Raw genomic sequence first — 15,263 nt, forward strand, 5'->3', positions numbered from 1 at the left:
GTTGGAAATATTGATGAGGAAACATTGTTTTATAGTTTTAAAGCTAACTTCCAATATTATATTTTAATCTGCTCATTATGACTCTTGTGTTAAGATAGCGACTATATTAGTAGAGTTCCCATTTGTATAAAGAATAAAGCTGAATATCCCTACCAATTTGTTGAAGAAGTGGGATAACTCTTTCAAAAAATGGGTAGTGGGAGGAAACAAAAACAGAATTGCTAACTTCCTATATTATAGTATACAAGAATTGGGTGGATAGGCGGCTCCCTCGTTGGGAATATACTGAGGTAAGCCAACTAGCGAAGTTACTAGTCAAATTGAAAGGGTAAAAAAAATGGGTGCAAATAGAAAAGGAAGCAAATGTCAATGGGAGAGAGAATAGATAGAAAAGACCTAAAGAACATAAAAGCAGGACCTTGCTTAACAATGTTGTCAATCTGGAAAAAATGGCAAACTAAATTACAAATAAATAAAATTGACCCTTTCCCATTAGAAACATTGGAAAATAAGAACAAGACATTCAGGAATATAATTAAGGCACTGAAGGAAAATGGTATTAAAAGGATTAGGGACCACATGGACCCCAATGGAGAAATATTAAAGTGGGATAAAATAAAAGATAAATGTGGCCAAGGGAACTGGATAGCATGGTTATGTCTGTACAGTAAAGCTCAGGCCATGAAAAGAAGAGAAGCAGGTGAAACTCCTCTGGATAGAATAATTAGAAGGAAATTAGAAATTGATAAAGGAATGAATGGGCTATGGTATGATGAACTAATTACCTTAATTTATAATACAAAAGCAACGCTTATAGAGAACTGGAAACAGGAAAAAAACTTTACTGAGAAACTAATCGGGTCTTGGATCGATAATATTCATAAAATTAATCATATAAGGATCAAAGAAACACAAAGGAACCCCCTCCAATTAACTCATATCACAGGAAATACCTCAAACAAATGTTGGCACAAATGTGGGAGAATAGGTTCATTCTCCCACATGTGGTGGGACTGTAGAAAAATTCAAATCTTTTATAGTAAAATAAGAAAAGAAATGGAAGAAATAATAGGGAAAGAATTAATATGGAACAAAGCCAGATATATGTCTCTCACAATAAAGGTAAGGGACAATAACAATAATTGGACTGAGATCCTAAAATATATGACAGCCGCAATACAAGCCACGATAGCCTGAGGATGGAGGGATGAGACAAAATGGGATGTAGAAACTTGGTGGTCTTATATATCAGAATATATAATTAATGATTTCATTAATCAAAGGAAAAGAAAATATACAAATAGCCTAAAAGAACAAGACTGGTTCAGGAAATGGACAGTCTTAATTGATAAAATAGATGGAGACAAAAGATACACCACCTTGAACCAGGTGTTCCACACGGTTAAAATGATACAACGATAATATATTGAATTGCTGTTCCAGGGGGGAGGGGGGAACGGGGGTGGGTGATACATTTCATTTTAGCATTAGTTACTTTTGGTATTATGTATATTGAAATAAGACATGCATCGCAAAATTTTTGTTAATTGTTGGAATGTATCAAATATTTTTTTTTAAAAAAAGAATGAATACCTTTAATAAAACCAAAAAAGAAAAAAAAGGAAAAAAAAAGAATAAAGCTTTTTGGTTGTTCGAAACGTCTGCTCATTGCATTGCCATACACTTGATGTGAAATTAGCGCTATAGGCTGAGATCCTGCTTTGGGAGCTATACATTTATATAGCAACAGCAACATTGTTACATCTCCCATCTTTACATAGCAACAGCAACATTGTTACATCTCCCATCTTCCTCTTCCTCCCAACCGTTTTTATGTTCTTGGAGATAGGGGGATCTGTTAGGACAGTGTGCAGCTATATTCTTATGGCTGGATATACTCCTAGGATATCATTTTTGAGGATTTCCCAAGGACCTCCAAAGGTATCTGCAGATTTCTGTTGAAATGGTGTCCATCTACAGGAGATAGCTGGGTGCACACACATGCGTGCACACACACACACACACCAGCAATAAAGAAAGTCTGTGTTGAGAGATATGGTGGGAGATTTTGGTCATTATGTGATCCGAATGTAATTTTACGCCCTTCAACAACTAAAAAAATTATCTTAGATGTCCTCCGTTCAATTTATGGTATTAGAATTAGTTGGATACTATGTGAAAGTAGCTTTCAATATCCTAAAGACCGGATCCCCCAAATCTACATTGAACACCAGAGAGGTATGTAGTGCAGTTGTGTGGGGCAGTTTAAAATGATGTGGCCATCCTTATCCTGTCCTGACCTACAGTGGGAGGGGGTTGCCCATGACTTCCTGAAGCACTCCACTCTGCCTTAGACCTTCATCATTCAGAGATGTTCCTGGAGTTTAAGGTGGGTTTGGAGTGGCATTTATGAGCTAGTGCCATGAACATGAATATGTAGCATAACTGGATATGTAAAAGCTAACAGATCTTTAGGTTACAAATCCTTGTGCCACCTGAAATCTAGTTGGAGGGGTCCCCCACTGGTCTCTACAAGTTTTGGGAGGATCGAGGCAGTTGCAGAGAAGACAGCACCTGTCTCCTGACTCTTTTGGCCTTTTCTCAGTGTCACCAACATCACTAGTGAAGACACGGATGTACACCTGCTCTTACACGTTGGGCTTCCCTCTCATGATACAACTGGGTTTCATCTTTCACTACTCACTTTCCACCGGCAGGTACCTTTATTGAAAGCTTTACAGGTCTTCGGTTCTTAACCTTTTTTCATGAAGTGGACTGTAGTTATATCTTGTTACGTTTTAAATGTGTTTTTATCTTTTGAAAATCAATGCTTAAAGGGACTACAGTAGAGTCTCACTTATCCAACACTCGCTTATCCAACGTTCTGGATTATCCAACGCATTTTTGTAGTCAATGTTTTCAATACATCGTGATATTTTGATGCTAAATTCGTAAATACAGTAATTACAACATAACATTACTGTGTATTGAACTACTTTTTCTGTCAAATTTGTTGTATAACCTGATGTTTTGGTGCTTAATTTGTAAAATCATAACCTACTTTGATGTGTAATAGGCTTTTCCTTAATCCCTCATTATCCAACATATTCGCTTATCCAACATTCTGCCGGCCCGTTTATGTTGGATAAGTGAGACTCTACTGTATTTCGTTTTTTAAAACTTTAATTCTATATATAGTTTGAGCTATATTTTACACTTTGGACTCGACACTGGGAGAAAGCAGGGACATTAACAAAGAAATACATGAAAGTATTGCTGATGAAAAAAGTTGTGTTAATTGATTATACTAATCAGCGACCCGTGCTCTGAACTGATAACCTCCTAGAGTGGATTAGTACAATCCACTGTGTGGGGTTTCCCCTCAAAATTGGAGTGGAAATACCAGCCAGAGCAGCATTTAATAGGTTGCTGAGAGAGGCAGCCAACTAATTTTCATACACTACATGTCAATATGTCAACAGGTTAACTTTAAGGTGATGTTACTGACATACAAGAACCTAAACAACTGGGGACTAGAATACCTGTTAGACTGCCTTTTCCCATATCAACCTGCTGCTTCCAAAGATCTGCCAATCAGATCCTCTCTCCTGGTTCTGCTGTATGAAGATCTATGTATGTGACAGTCCAAGGCTTATGCAGGCATGTTCTTTAGCAAGCATTGCTTCTAAATTAGCATTATGAAGTGGATGCCACACCAAAACGTACACAAAACCATTTTATTAATACATTTATTAACAGTATTTATTTTTTATTTCATATACATTCCGCTTATGCTATATGTACACATAAGTGATAAATATATGTAAATATAATACATTTATAACATTTTATGTAATGCATTAGGTACTAGATAAAAATAATGATTTATTATTTATACATATGGGCTGGAACTCATAATCACAGCTACAAATGTACAAGTTAGTGTTACACATTTTTGACAAGTTGGCATTCACAATAACGAAAGATAATGAAAGTGCCCCAATCTGGATTTATGAGGTAGCAGCCATCTTGAGCAACTGTCTCTGTTTTCCTGTCAATTGGGGAACAGCAGACTGATGTTCCCACACTCTTCCCTCCAGCAATCTCTGGAGCAAAGAAGAATTGAACAGGGAATATCTTTCCAAGAGTTGCAGTGGAGACAGTTGGATAGAGGAGGGAGGGAATGTCAGTCTGCTGCATCACAATGATGGGAGAAGACGCCCATTGCTTGCATAGATATCTCTTCTTACTGTTTTTGTATTTTAAATATTTTTGATTCCATAAATTTATTTTATAATATACTACTCAAATAAATAAATAAATAAATAAATAAGATCAATAAATATATATAAATATATGTATCTGTTAATATGTTAAATTGAATTAAATATAATTAATGCATTTAACTTGTCAATGCATTTAATAAGTTAATGTCTACAGTTGTTGTTTCTTTCTCAGGTAGGTATCTGTGTATCTATGTGTAGGGGGAAGGCTGCTTTCATTATGCTAGTCCACATTCTTAGTGTTGTATCACAACATAGAGGAGGGGCTGCCCAACCATTTTGTACTTGTTGGTCATATTCATAAAAGTCAGTGGGCTCCCACAGAGTTGCACATGATGCTGTATGTATGTACACGCATGCACACATATTTGGAGGACCTGACATCATGTGTGGCTCCTGCTTTGAGGCTGGTAGGGAAAGGAAAATCAATGGCTACTCCTCCCCCAGCAATCCTGGTTGGTGCTGCTGCTTTGATGCCATAATGAATGATATGGGACAGGGGAGAGTGAGGAAAGACTCACCATGAATTAACTATAAATACAACAATAATTGCACCACTTTAAACATCATGGATCCAACCTGTAGAATTCTGGGATTTGTAGTTTGATGAGGAACTTGGCATTTTCGTGCTATCAGAAATCTAGCACACTTCCTTAAAGGATAATTTCTATGGCCAAGTACATACCTACACCTCAATCTTAAACCGATTTCATCCTTCTCCCTTATCAGGGCATCTTGATACTTTCCAAATACCTCACCAAACTATACATTTTAGTAAATCCATGAAAATTGAAGTGATATGAAGCTGGTGCAGCTGTGTTGTCTGGATACATCTTTAATATCAGAAGTCATCTCCAGTTCCCACATTCAACCACTGGTTTTTAGAAGTACAGTAGAGTCTCACTTATCCAACATTCGCTTATCCAACGTTCTGGATTATCCAACGCATTTTTGTAGTCAAGGTTTTCAATATATCATGATATTTTGGTGCTAAATTCGTAAATACAGTAATTACTACGTAGCATTACTGCATACTGAACTACTTTTTCTGTCAAATTTGTTGTATAACATGATGTTTTGGTGCTTAATTTGTAAAATCATAACCTAATTTGATGTTGAATAGGCTTTTCCTTAATCTCTCCTTGTTATCCAACATATATTTTTGGTTTGTTGATATTCTCTTTCAAGAGTCAGTATGGTTTGAGCTTTAGACTATTACTCTGGAGGCAAGGGTTCAAATCGTTGCTCAGTCGTCTTGGGCAAACCATACTCTCCCAGACATCGAAGAAAGAAAAGTCAAACCTTTTCGGAACAAACTTTGCCAGGAAAACCCCATGATACAGATTTATCTTAGGGTCATTATAAGTTAGAACTGACTTGAAGAACTGATACCTTTGCTGTGATATTGCCTGAACAGCCATTTGTAGCCATAGGCAGACTGATGATATAAATCCACAGATCTCACTGGATCTTGGCAGAAGATGCCATTGGTCTGAGTCTGGATCTGGGGCAGACTCCCTGCACCAGCCAGATAATTGCTGTTTTGAGCAAAACCCTGAGTCCTGGGGGTTACAGCACAGTTCTGCATGTGGAACCTTAATACTACTGGGCAAGACAGGATATTCATCACATTTTTCTGGGTTCAATTCGAATCCAGTGAAGAAGAGAACTATAACCTTTGACCAGAGCTGAATTAGACGGAAGGAGTGATTCATGAAATGATGTGTGGGCAAGTGGGGGTAGGTATCACCCCTTTCAGTCCATTTTTGTCCCAGGAGCCTTTTGTTAAAATTGTGAGACACCACTGCTCAGACCTTTCATGGGCTAGGCACACATATGCTTGTGCTGTAACTCATCCACCATCAACTGAGAATGAATCCGTGTGTGTCCATCATCTTGTTTATTGATGAACCAAATACTTTAAAAAACGTCAGTATTTGACTTATTGTGCACACTTTCTATGGCTCACTGAAAGGCCTTTTTACAATATTTGTAAGAGCAGATGCTTGGTAAGTCTATATATGCCAGTAAGAACATCATTCAGTTTTATGCACACTTCTGTTTTTCTTGCTTGGCGTAATTCATTAGCACACTCTGCTGAATACTCTTTCCATAAAACTGGATTTGGCTGTAATGTTAAGGTTCTAATCACTATAGCATCAAAAAGATTGCAACTGCCTTTTTTCTCCTCAGAATTGAATATTTATAGTTGGTAAAGAAATGAAACACATATATTATTTTGAAACATAAAGGAAAATACAATTTTTAATTTAGTAATATTTAAAATAATTTTGGTTCTGCTAAGACTTATAGTTAAAGCAGCTCAACATCATGTCTTTTGTATCACACACTTAAAAAAAATCATTACACAGAAAGGAGTGTATATAAAGTCAAAAACTTTGATTGAAGATATAGTATTGCCTCCCAACCTGTTATGTTATGGAAGAGTATAAATCCCAATATACGAGCGCCACATTTTATTTATCATTCCTGAACATAAATGTAATGTAAAATCCAAACAAAACAAAGATTAGATGAGGCTTGAGTACAATTTTTAACATCTGTGCAGATAAATTTAATTTATTCCAAAGAGATGGAGATGGAGAACTACTAGGCCATCTTACAAAGGCTGCTGTTACAGATTATTTCACACAACAGAATGCAGATGTACTACCAGTTTTACCCTCAGAGGCTTTTACACTCCGAGAAACCCTCACCTTCGGTTTCATATTGCAATAATTCTACATCTGTTCATTTCCACCATGTTCAAGGTTTTAAACATGCCAGACAGTAGCACCTTGAATGCTATTTCTGGACAATACCAGTTTGTTATATACAGCACTATTTTCTGCCATCTTTTAAGTGCAAACAAACCAATTAACTGCTTGGATTATGTTGAACATAAATGAATTACAGGAGCTTTCCAAAAAGTTCTTTTCATTATTAAAAACATCCAATAAGGTCCATTTGACCTTAATATAATGTCTATTTACCAAGCAGAAAACAATAAAAAAATGACAAACAGAGTATTGTTTATGCATGATGTAGCTTTTCTTTTCTTTTTTTTTAAAAGCCAGACAGCTAGCCCATGGTCTAGAGCCCAAGGCTTCTTAAACATTTCCACTCGTGACTCCTTTTGCAACCTCAGGTCTATAGAGATATGAAATAAGTATAAACATCAAACACTTACTGATAGCAAATCATCATTTGCAAGCCCTGCTAGACAGGGTGATTTTCCTTTTCCTTAAGTAGAGCTAAGACCTGCAGAATCCACTATAAACACTGCACAACAATTGTATAAATGTCTAAAATAGTCACTAGCTGATGCTCAGAAAACTTTTACTGATATCAGTTGTTTTGGGAACCCCCAACATTGAGCTAAGGCAGGCACTCTCAAACTATGCCCCCCAGCTGTTTGAGCCTCCAACTTCCAGAAGCCCTTGCCAGCTTGTTCAAAGGTCAGGAATTTGAGGGCTACTGTGAGTCCTGACCCCAAATGGGGTCTGCACTAAAGTGATAGCACTGGAATTCTCAGTGTGAGGGCAACTGTTTGAATTGTTTATATTGTTCTAAAGTATTTGCATTGTTTTCATGGTTTCATATTGGCTTTATTGGCTGTGCCTTGCCCTGAAACCTGTTGATACAGAGTGGGTAAGACATCAATCAGATTTCTAGGATAAGAGACGCAAGTTCAAATATGTTTCACTTTATTTAACTTTCAAACATCTGTATTAAAATGTCTGCTACACATTTTTGAGTTTTGATTTCACATATAAAATAATCTCTCAGGAAACAAAAATTCTGTAATTATCTTTATCATTTAGCTAATGAAAATAAGTAGCTCATATATCAGCAATTAAAATTACATTAAAATGCCAATGGTTTGACTTTATGCCTTGGAAGCCAGGAAGTTCAGAGTTACAACAATGCCTTGCCAGATGGCAAGCTTTGTTATCCTCTATGCACTGCATTAGGTTGGCACAATCTGAATGCTTTAGTATTAACCAAGTTTGCATTCGTTTGTTTCATAACACTGACCAGAAAAAGATTTGTGTGACAGAAGGCATTTTTCCTGAGGTGACCTCATAACTGGGGGGAAAACTGAAAACCACACCTTTTAGCCTCCACATTTCTTTTGTTGAAAGTGTAAGGAGAGCCCTCCGGAAGGAAGAAAGATTATAGCTATCTATAAACTGTTTGACAGAGACAGAAATGCTGATACTTTTTTGGGCTGTGTCTGTAGTTTTTGGCTGCTTGCATCAGCAGAGGGTTGAAGTAAAACAGAAACCCTTGATGTGTTTATCTGAAGTACTAGTAGGGTGATCCTAGGCAGTAAAGAGTTCAACCCAAGTTCAGCGCAGATGTTGCCAGTAGTTTATACTGGAGGAAAATAAAATCACTTCCGGATTTGTCTTTTCCTCTAAATTTTCTTCCATTCATGGCTCAGCCATACCTTCTCAAAGAGTAACTATATCTTCAGGGAAGCAGTCTTTTAGCAATATACCACGGTTGCGATGACAATCCAGCTCCTCGATAAATCCATACCAGTAGATAACCAGCCCTGGACCAAATCTGCATTAAAGATAAAAGACATGGCAGGACTAAATAGATAATCATAGTCACACCTACAATATGAGTCTATGAAGCTACAAATAACTGACACACATAGAGGTCACTGTCACTTTGTCCCATAGTTGAAGGTTGCAATTCTGGTAAATTCATGTAAAAAATGAACTGAAGCAAAACTCTCATCCACCCCTCAAAACTGAACACTTTACAGGAGAAGGCTTTAGAATTGTTTTATAATTCTGTAAGGAAAAAAATGACAAATTAATAAAGCTAGTAAAACTCTTTAGCTGAAACATCCCTCTAATGTTAGAGAACATTCTAAGCTATTTTTATTTTAATATATTTTAAATGTTTTAAACAAGCAGCAGAAGTAGTTATCACAATAACAATAGTGATTGCGGTTATTTGAAATAGAATCTGTGCAATAAGGAATCACCCAAGTAACTATAAAAGCAAACACCATTTATTGTACATTTTTATTCTAAGTGTCTCCATATTGTGCCTTGAGGAATTCCTCAAATATTACTAAGACTGACTCATCTGCACTCGGCAATCTCAGGAAGTAGCCAATGGCCTATGTTACCCATCAGGAAGTTCAGACCCTCAGGCAGGGTTCATAAAGAAGTAATCACTATCAATCACTGTGTACAGCGATATGTTTTGCACATCAGTTTCACGTTTTTCCTACTGAGAGCACTTAATTAAAGGGAAGCACTACTTTTGGTGTAGTGTTGCAAGAATTCTACAGTGAAATCATAAATTATGAATGCTAGGTTAGTAAAAGGATGTCTAAAAACAGAACAGGCTTCTACAGTCTAATGTTACGGCAGGCTGTACAACAGGAGGCCAAAAAGCTCTTTCCTTCTGTGATTTATCGTATAGCGTAGTGAATTTGCCAAAAACAACAGTACAGGATGAGCTGTTAAGAGACCATACAAGTTTAATGGAATTTCATGTAATGGTTTCTACACAAAGCTGTATTCACACCAAAATGGCAGCCAGCTCTTGTTAGTGTTTTAATTATAATCAAAAAGTCTCAGAAGAGCAATGGTAATTTAAACAGTCAAGATGATAGTAGAGATATTTGAAACCATGGGCAGTACCAGGTTGGCTTTGTTACATGGGTTCTTTCCAATACTAAAGTGGAAAAGTGTTTTCACAGATGTATAATAAATAATTAACAGATAGCAAGAGGAACAAAACACAAAGGGCTTCTCCAATTATTCTGATTCAACAGAGATCTTCCATATATATAGTTGCTGTTTTTTTGCCATATATTGATTTATAGCTATTATCATCTAATGCTTTTAGAAGTTTTTGTTGTACAGAGCTTAGACATCACATTTTTCATCTGAAAACCTCCAGTGTTTCAGAAGAAGTGCTCTATAAAGACTAGTATTGCTAAATAATTCTTTTTAAATGTTCATTGGCAGTAAAACCTGATTATAGTTGTGTTCAATCAAACTATGTCGAGGAAAAGTAAAAACAAACTTCACTTCCATGTATATTGTGAGTGAGGCCCCATCTGTACTGCAATATAATACAGTTTAAAACTGCACTATATGGTCAGTGTAGACTCATATGATGTAATTCAATGCAGGTAAACTTCATTATATGACAGTGTAAATGAGGTCCCACCCCAGTTGCTGCCAAGATTGAATTGGAACATGAACAAATATAGATTTTTCTGGGTGTACTGTATGTATGTTGGGCCACGGCTATGGTCCTTCTAATTCAACATAAATGCATATGTTTTTGGGTGTAAAACCTCCAAACATATGGTATATACCAATCTCTGCTTCCCTGAACAGAGTATTGAAGACGTTCAGCCAACTATCTTGGCATCATTCACACATATCATGCTGTGCTCCAGTGTGCTATGAAAAATATAGAATATGGTGTTCTTTAGTTTGCAAGTCTTTGTGATGCTAACCCAGGAGAACTGCTCATCGCAAGAACATGGAAGACCAGTGGGATTTTAGCAAGCTTCTTTTGCCTCCAGCAAGAAACAGTAATCTAACCCAGTCTTAAAAGAAGTAATATACTTTAACTAGTTACCTAGGGGACACAATGCTATGATTATGATCCTAGAGATCATAATCCTGAACCCTATTGTTTCCAACAAGAGTAGACATATATTGACTGAATAATAAACATTGATTCAATGAATCTGTTCTAATTGAAACCAACTAATAGGACTTGTGCTAGGTCACTAGTCTGTTAGAAGGACCTAGAAACGGCACAATCCAAAGGGAAGACAAATGTATAGGGGTACTGTGCACTGTTTTGTTTCCCGATTTTTGGCAGACTTGTTAAAATTTGGATGGATTCTCTATAGGCTGAAACAGCTCTATTATTATGCATTATGCTTCCAGGGATTTATTTGTCCCAAGTACTTTAAGAACTGCTTCCACTTTCCTTTCTAAAATTGTAGCTTTTTTGTACAAATGTTCTACTTTGAAGGAATCTATTATTTTGTATTGTTTGTATACTTCATCGGCATATTATTTTCATTACCTTTTTATTTTGACCTGATCATATAATGTATTATAATGTTGATAATTTAGTATGACTATTCTTGGCTGACATTTTCCTCTAATTACAGTAGAGTCCTGGTTATCCGAGATAAGGGGGCGGGCCCAATCTCGGATAATCAAACTGCTCGGATAAACTGGTAATCCGGTTTAGGGAAGCGCTCTGTGATCCTTGCTGCCTAGCAACGCTCGCAGGGTGCTTCCCAAGGGGCGAGCCCTCGCCGAGGGACGTCTCCCCGGATCTCCCTCGGCCAGGGCCTTGCTGGAGGAAAGTTTCATCCAGCAATGGCCTGGCTGAGGAAAACCCGTGGCATGCTCGTTTCTAGGAGGGACAGGCCCTTGCTGGAGCAAGGGCCTGTCCCTCCGAGAAACGCAGAGCGCGCCCTGGCTCTCCCTCGGGAAGGCCCTTGCTGGAGGAAAGTTTCCTCCAGCAAGGGCCTGGCCGAGGGAGATCTGGGGAGATGTCGCTCGGCGAGGGCTCGCCTCTTGGGAAGCACCCCACGAGCGCTGCTGCCTAGCAAGGCTCGTGGGGTGCTTCCCAAGGGGTGAGGGCTCAGCCCAGGGAAGCACCCCATGAGCGCTGCTGCAGCAGCCTTCGCGGGGTGCTTCTGGGGCGCTTTCTCCTCTCTCTCCTTCTCTCAAGCTCCCTTCGCCCGAGAGAAGGAGAGGGAGGGGGTGCCCCCGGCAGCGCCTCGAATAATACGGAGGCTCAGTTAACTAGGACTCAGTTAACCGGGACTCTACTGTACTTGGATTTTGTTGGAAAAGGCTCTTGTTCTACCTCTTTTTTGTTGTCTTCTTATAGTTTTGCCCTGATTATTATATTTTCTTTATTTTTATGTACAAGTTGCTGAACAATAGCATTCAGGATTCAAACACTGTCACTTTCTATGTTTGTTTTAGGCTGCCTTTAACTATTTGATGAGTTTCAACAATCATTCAGTGAGATATTCCTTCCCTTCTTGCTACCAACAGAGGCGTTTGCATTCTTCCTTGGCAATTTCCCTAGTTTTAGTCTGCAGGTTTTTTGGTTCATGGGTGACTAGCTTTAGTAGCTCAAAATGTGTTCTTCTCATGGTCTTTAAATTCTACAGGGATGTTCTTTAGGTTGTATTTTGGCACTATGACTGATTTAAAGCTAAAACCATACAAAAGATTATCATTAAAATGTAATTAAACTAATACTGTTTGTCAGATAGCCTGGACTCAAGCCATGCAGGACTTTATAGGTCATAATCAGTACTTTGGATTTTGCCTGGAAACAGTTTGATATCCAGTGGAGCTTTTTTAAACAAAGGAGTTTTATGCTCCCCATAACCAGCTCCAGTCAACAGTCTGGTTGCAATGAAGTTTTTGAACACTTTTCAAAGATAGCCCCAAGTATAGTGCATTACAATAACCCAAATGAAATGTAAGAAGACAATCATTGATGAGGATTATGAGATTAGACATCTACACAGAGGGGTGCAACTGGCACTAGTTCTGAATGTGGAAATGCAATGTTGCACAAAGATAAGCTTCCCGACAAGATTGAATCCAGGAGTTCATTCAAACTGATGGTGTATAGCCCCATACATTGAAAGTTTTTAATCCTGTTCCCTGTATCGTTCAACTGACTATCAGTATCTCTGTCTGGTTTGGATTAAGCTTCAATTTGTTGATTCCATCCAATCCATTACTGATGCCAGCCTCTGGTTTAGACTGAAATAGCTCCCCTAGCAGTGAAAAGGAAAAGCAAAGGCGGTGTTCTCAGCATACCTGGTGGTACCAGACCTCAAAATTATGAACTAATCTTCTTCAGTGTGCACATGAAATAGTATGGGGAACGAAACAGAACATGGGGTCCTTCCTGGCCAACAGTAAGTGCGTCAAACACGAATCTACCAGCAACAGCTTTTGAGCTCATCCTTTCAGAAAGACATTATGGCTGACGATATTGGCTGATAATGATGTAGGACAGTGTGATTCAGGCAGGACTTTTGCAACAAAGGAGTTACTAATACACTGTAATAGCATGTTGAGCCCTGCCTCGCTGCAGAAAGATACTATTCACTCACATAATCTTGCTTCTCTGTGTTATAAGAATCATAAAGTGCAAGAATCTAGAAGACATGTAGTAGCTGCCCAACAGTCCTGTACACATTCTTTGACTGTATAAATTGAAAAGTATCCAAGAGCAGTTATATCTAGTGGCCCTATATCAACTGGAGTGTCAAAGATAGCAGGGATCTGGGTGATTTTATTTGCCAGGTTTTATGCAAATTGTTCACAAGCAGTTTCAATTCTCTCCTTGGGTTCTTCTTGAACAGACTGCTCAAAGGAGCTCTGCCATATAACTCTTTGCAGATGCCACCATGGAAGAGAAAGTCACTTCTTTTTTTGTGGTGGAGCATGTCTTTAAACAGGCTGTAGTTCATGATTGGCAAGACTCATTATGAGTGTTCCTCCAATTAGAATACTTCCCAGAATTTACACAACACTATTTGTCTATCAAGTTGGAGAATTCAGTACAAGTAAGTAACAACCTCATGCTTCTGCTTGTTATTGAATATGCATTGTAATTTTATAATCTATAACATGTTTAACTTTGATCTAATTATCAGTTTCCCACAAAAATGAAGTATGCCTTTAGTACAATGGCTCACTTGGAGCATTGATTTGAAGTTGTTTATTAATGTGTGAAATCTCATCAATCTCATTCCCAGATAATGAAAAAACACCCCATGGTTTTTTAGAATGCATTTCAAGCTAGTACACTTTTTCATGTCACCTTTGCATGTGAGAGGAAACACAGTTTTCAGCTTTTGATGTAATCCTAATTTCCTTTATGTCCAAACTCTGTGGTTTGTTCCAAATTTGGTTAGATAACAAACCAGATTATCAAATTATGTTTTAATCTTGGTTTATTTCAATTAACAATAGCAAGAGCAAATACACTGACCTTGGCAGTGTCAGGGAACTATCATTACTTTGGGCAGTCAAAGCTTAAAATTTTCTCTCAATAATGAGAGCAGAGAAGGCTTGCTTTTGAAAACACAAACTGTGGCTTATCATTACATTTCAGCTAACACAGAGTGAAGTAGAGTTCTATAATTTGTGAGTCAGAAATAGTATCCTAACAATGGATGGGTTGTATCACCCCTTAAAATCAAAGGTAGCATATGTGTAACACCAATACAATTACTATTCTAATTCATTGTTCAAAAAGACTTAAGTAAAGTACTTAAAACCAAAATTAACTTGTTGGCACATTTTACATTTGGCACTGACTATCAGGAACTCCTGCTGCTAAGCACTAATTTCTCTCTCATTAGCTCACAGAGTTGGAAAATCACAAACAATGTCAGTAGTTAATTATTGCTGCCTTAATTTGAAAAGTCATTTAACCTTTTTTCCCTCTTTTGTGTCAAGAGGAAGCAGTAAAGAGGTCAAAGATAGAAGCAAGATCCACCTTTTAAAATTTGAGTCTCGCCACAATTTTTTGAAGATGTATAACTGTGATATGTGAAGAATCCAGCACAGGGTTTTAAATTATAGGGTAAGCATAGAAATGTATTTATAGATTAATTGCACTGTTTAACAAATTGGTGACTAACTTTCCTTTTGTGTTCACTTAAAGAGAGTTAGACTCAGAGAAGCCAAGAACAGAAAATTCTGGAATGATTGCTCACTGTGATAAAATAAATGAGAACAATCCTGGAGTGTTGTGAAATGTCTTTGGGACCAAATTCATTGTCAAAACAACAAATAGACTCTGCTTGAAAAGAAACACTCATCAAAGGTCACTCGACTTGAATGATATTATTATTACTGAATGTTTAAGTCATTGTTGCATCAAGAGGGCAATAACACTGGAGTAAAAAAGTCTTTGTGACTG

General features: G+C 37.6%; 1 protein-coding gene across 3 annotated transcripts in view; it reads right to left on the minus strand.

The window, feature by feature from the left end:
• Positions 1–6,530: 6,530 nt before the first annotated feature.
• The window catches only part of cdin1 (CDAN1 interacting nuclease 1), a 188,205-nt gene continuing 179,472 nt past the window's right edge, over positions 6,531–15,263 (minus strand). For all 3 annotated transcript variants that reach the window (XM_016991603.2, XM_016991601.2, XM_003214492.4), the window contains one exon: positions 6,531–8,855. In XM_016991603.2, coding sequence (XP_016847092.2) covers positions 8,741–8,855 — 115 coding nt within the window. In that variant the 3' untranslated portion in view covers positions 6,531–8,740. The remainder of the gene's footprint in view (positions 8,856–15,263) is intronic.

This window comes from Anolis carolinensis, chromosome 1, assembly GCF_035594765.1.
Source record: "Anolis carolinensis isolate JA03-04 chromosome 1, rAnoCar3.1.pri, whole genome shotgun sequence".
Classification (NCBI taxonomy): Eukaryota; Metazoa; Chordata; class Lepidosauria; order Squamata; family Dactyloidae; genus Anolis; species Anolis carolinensis.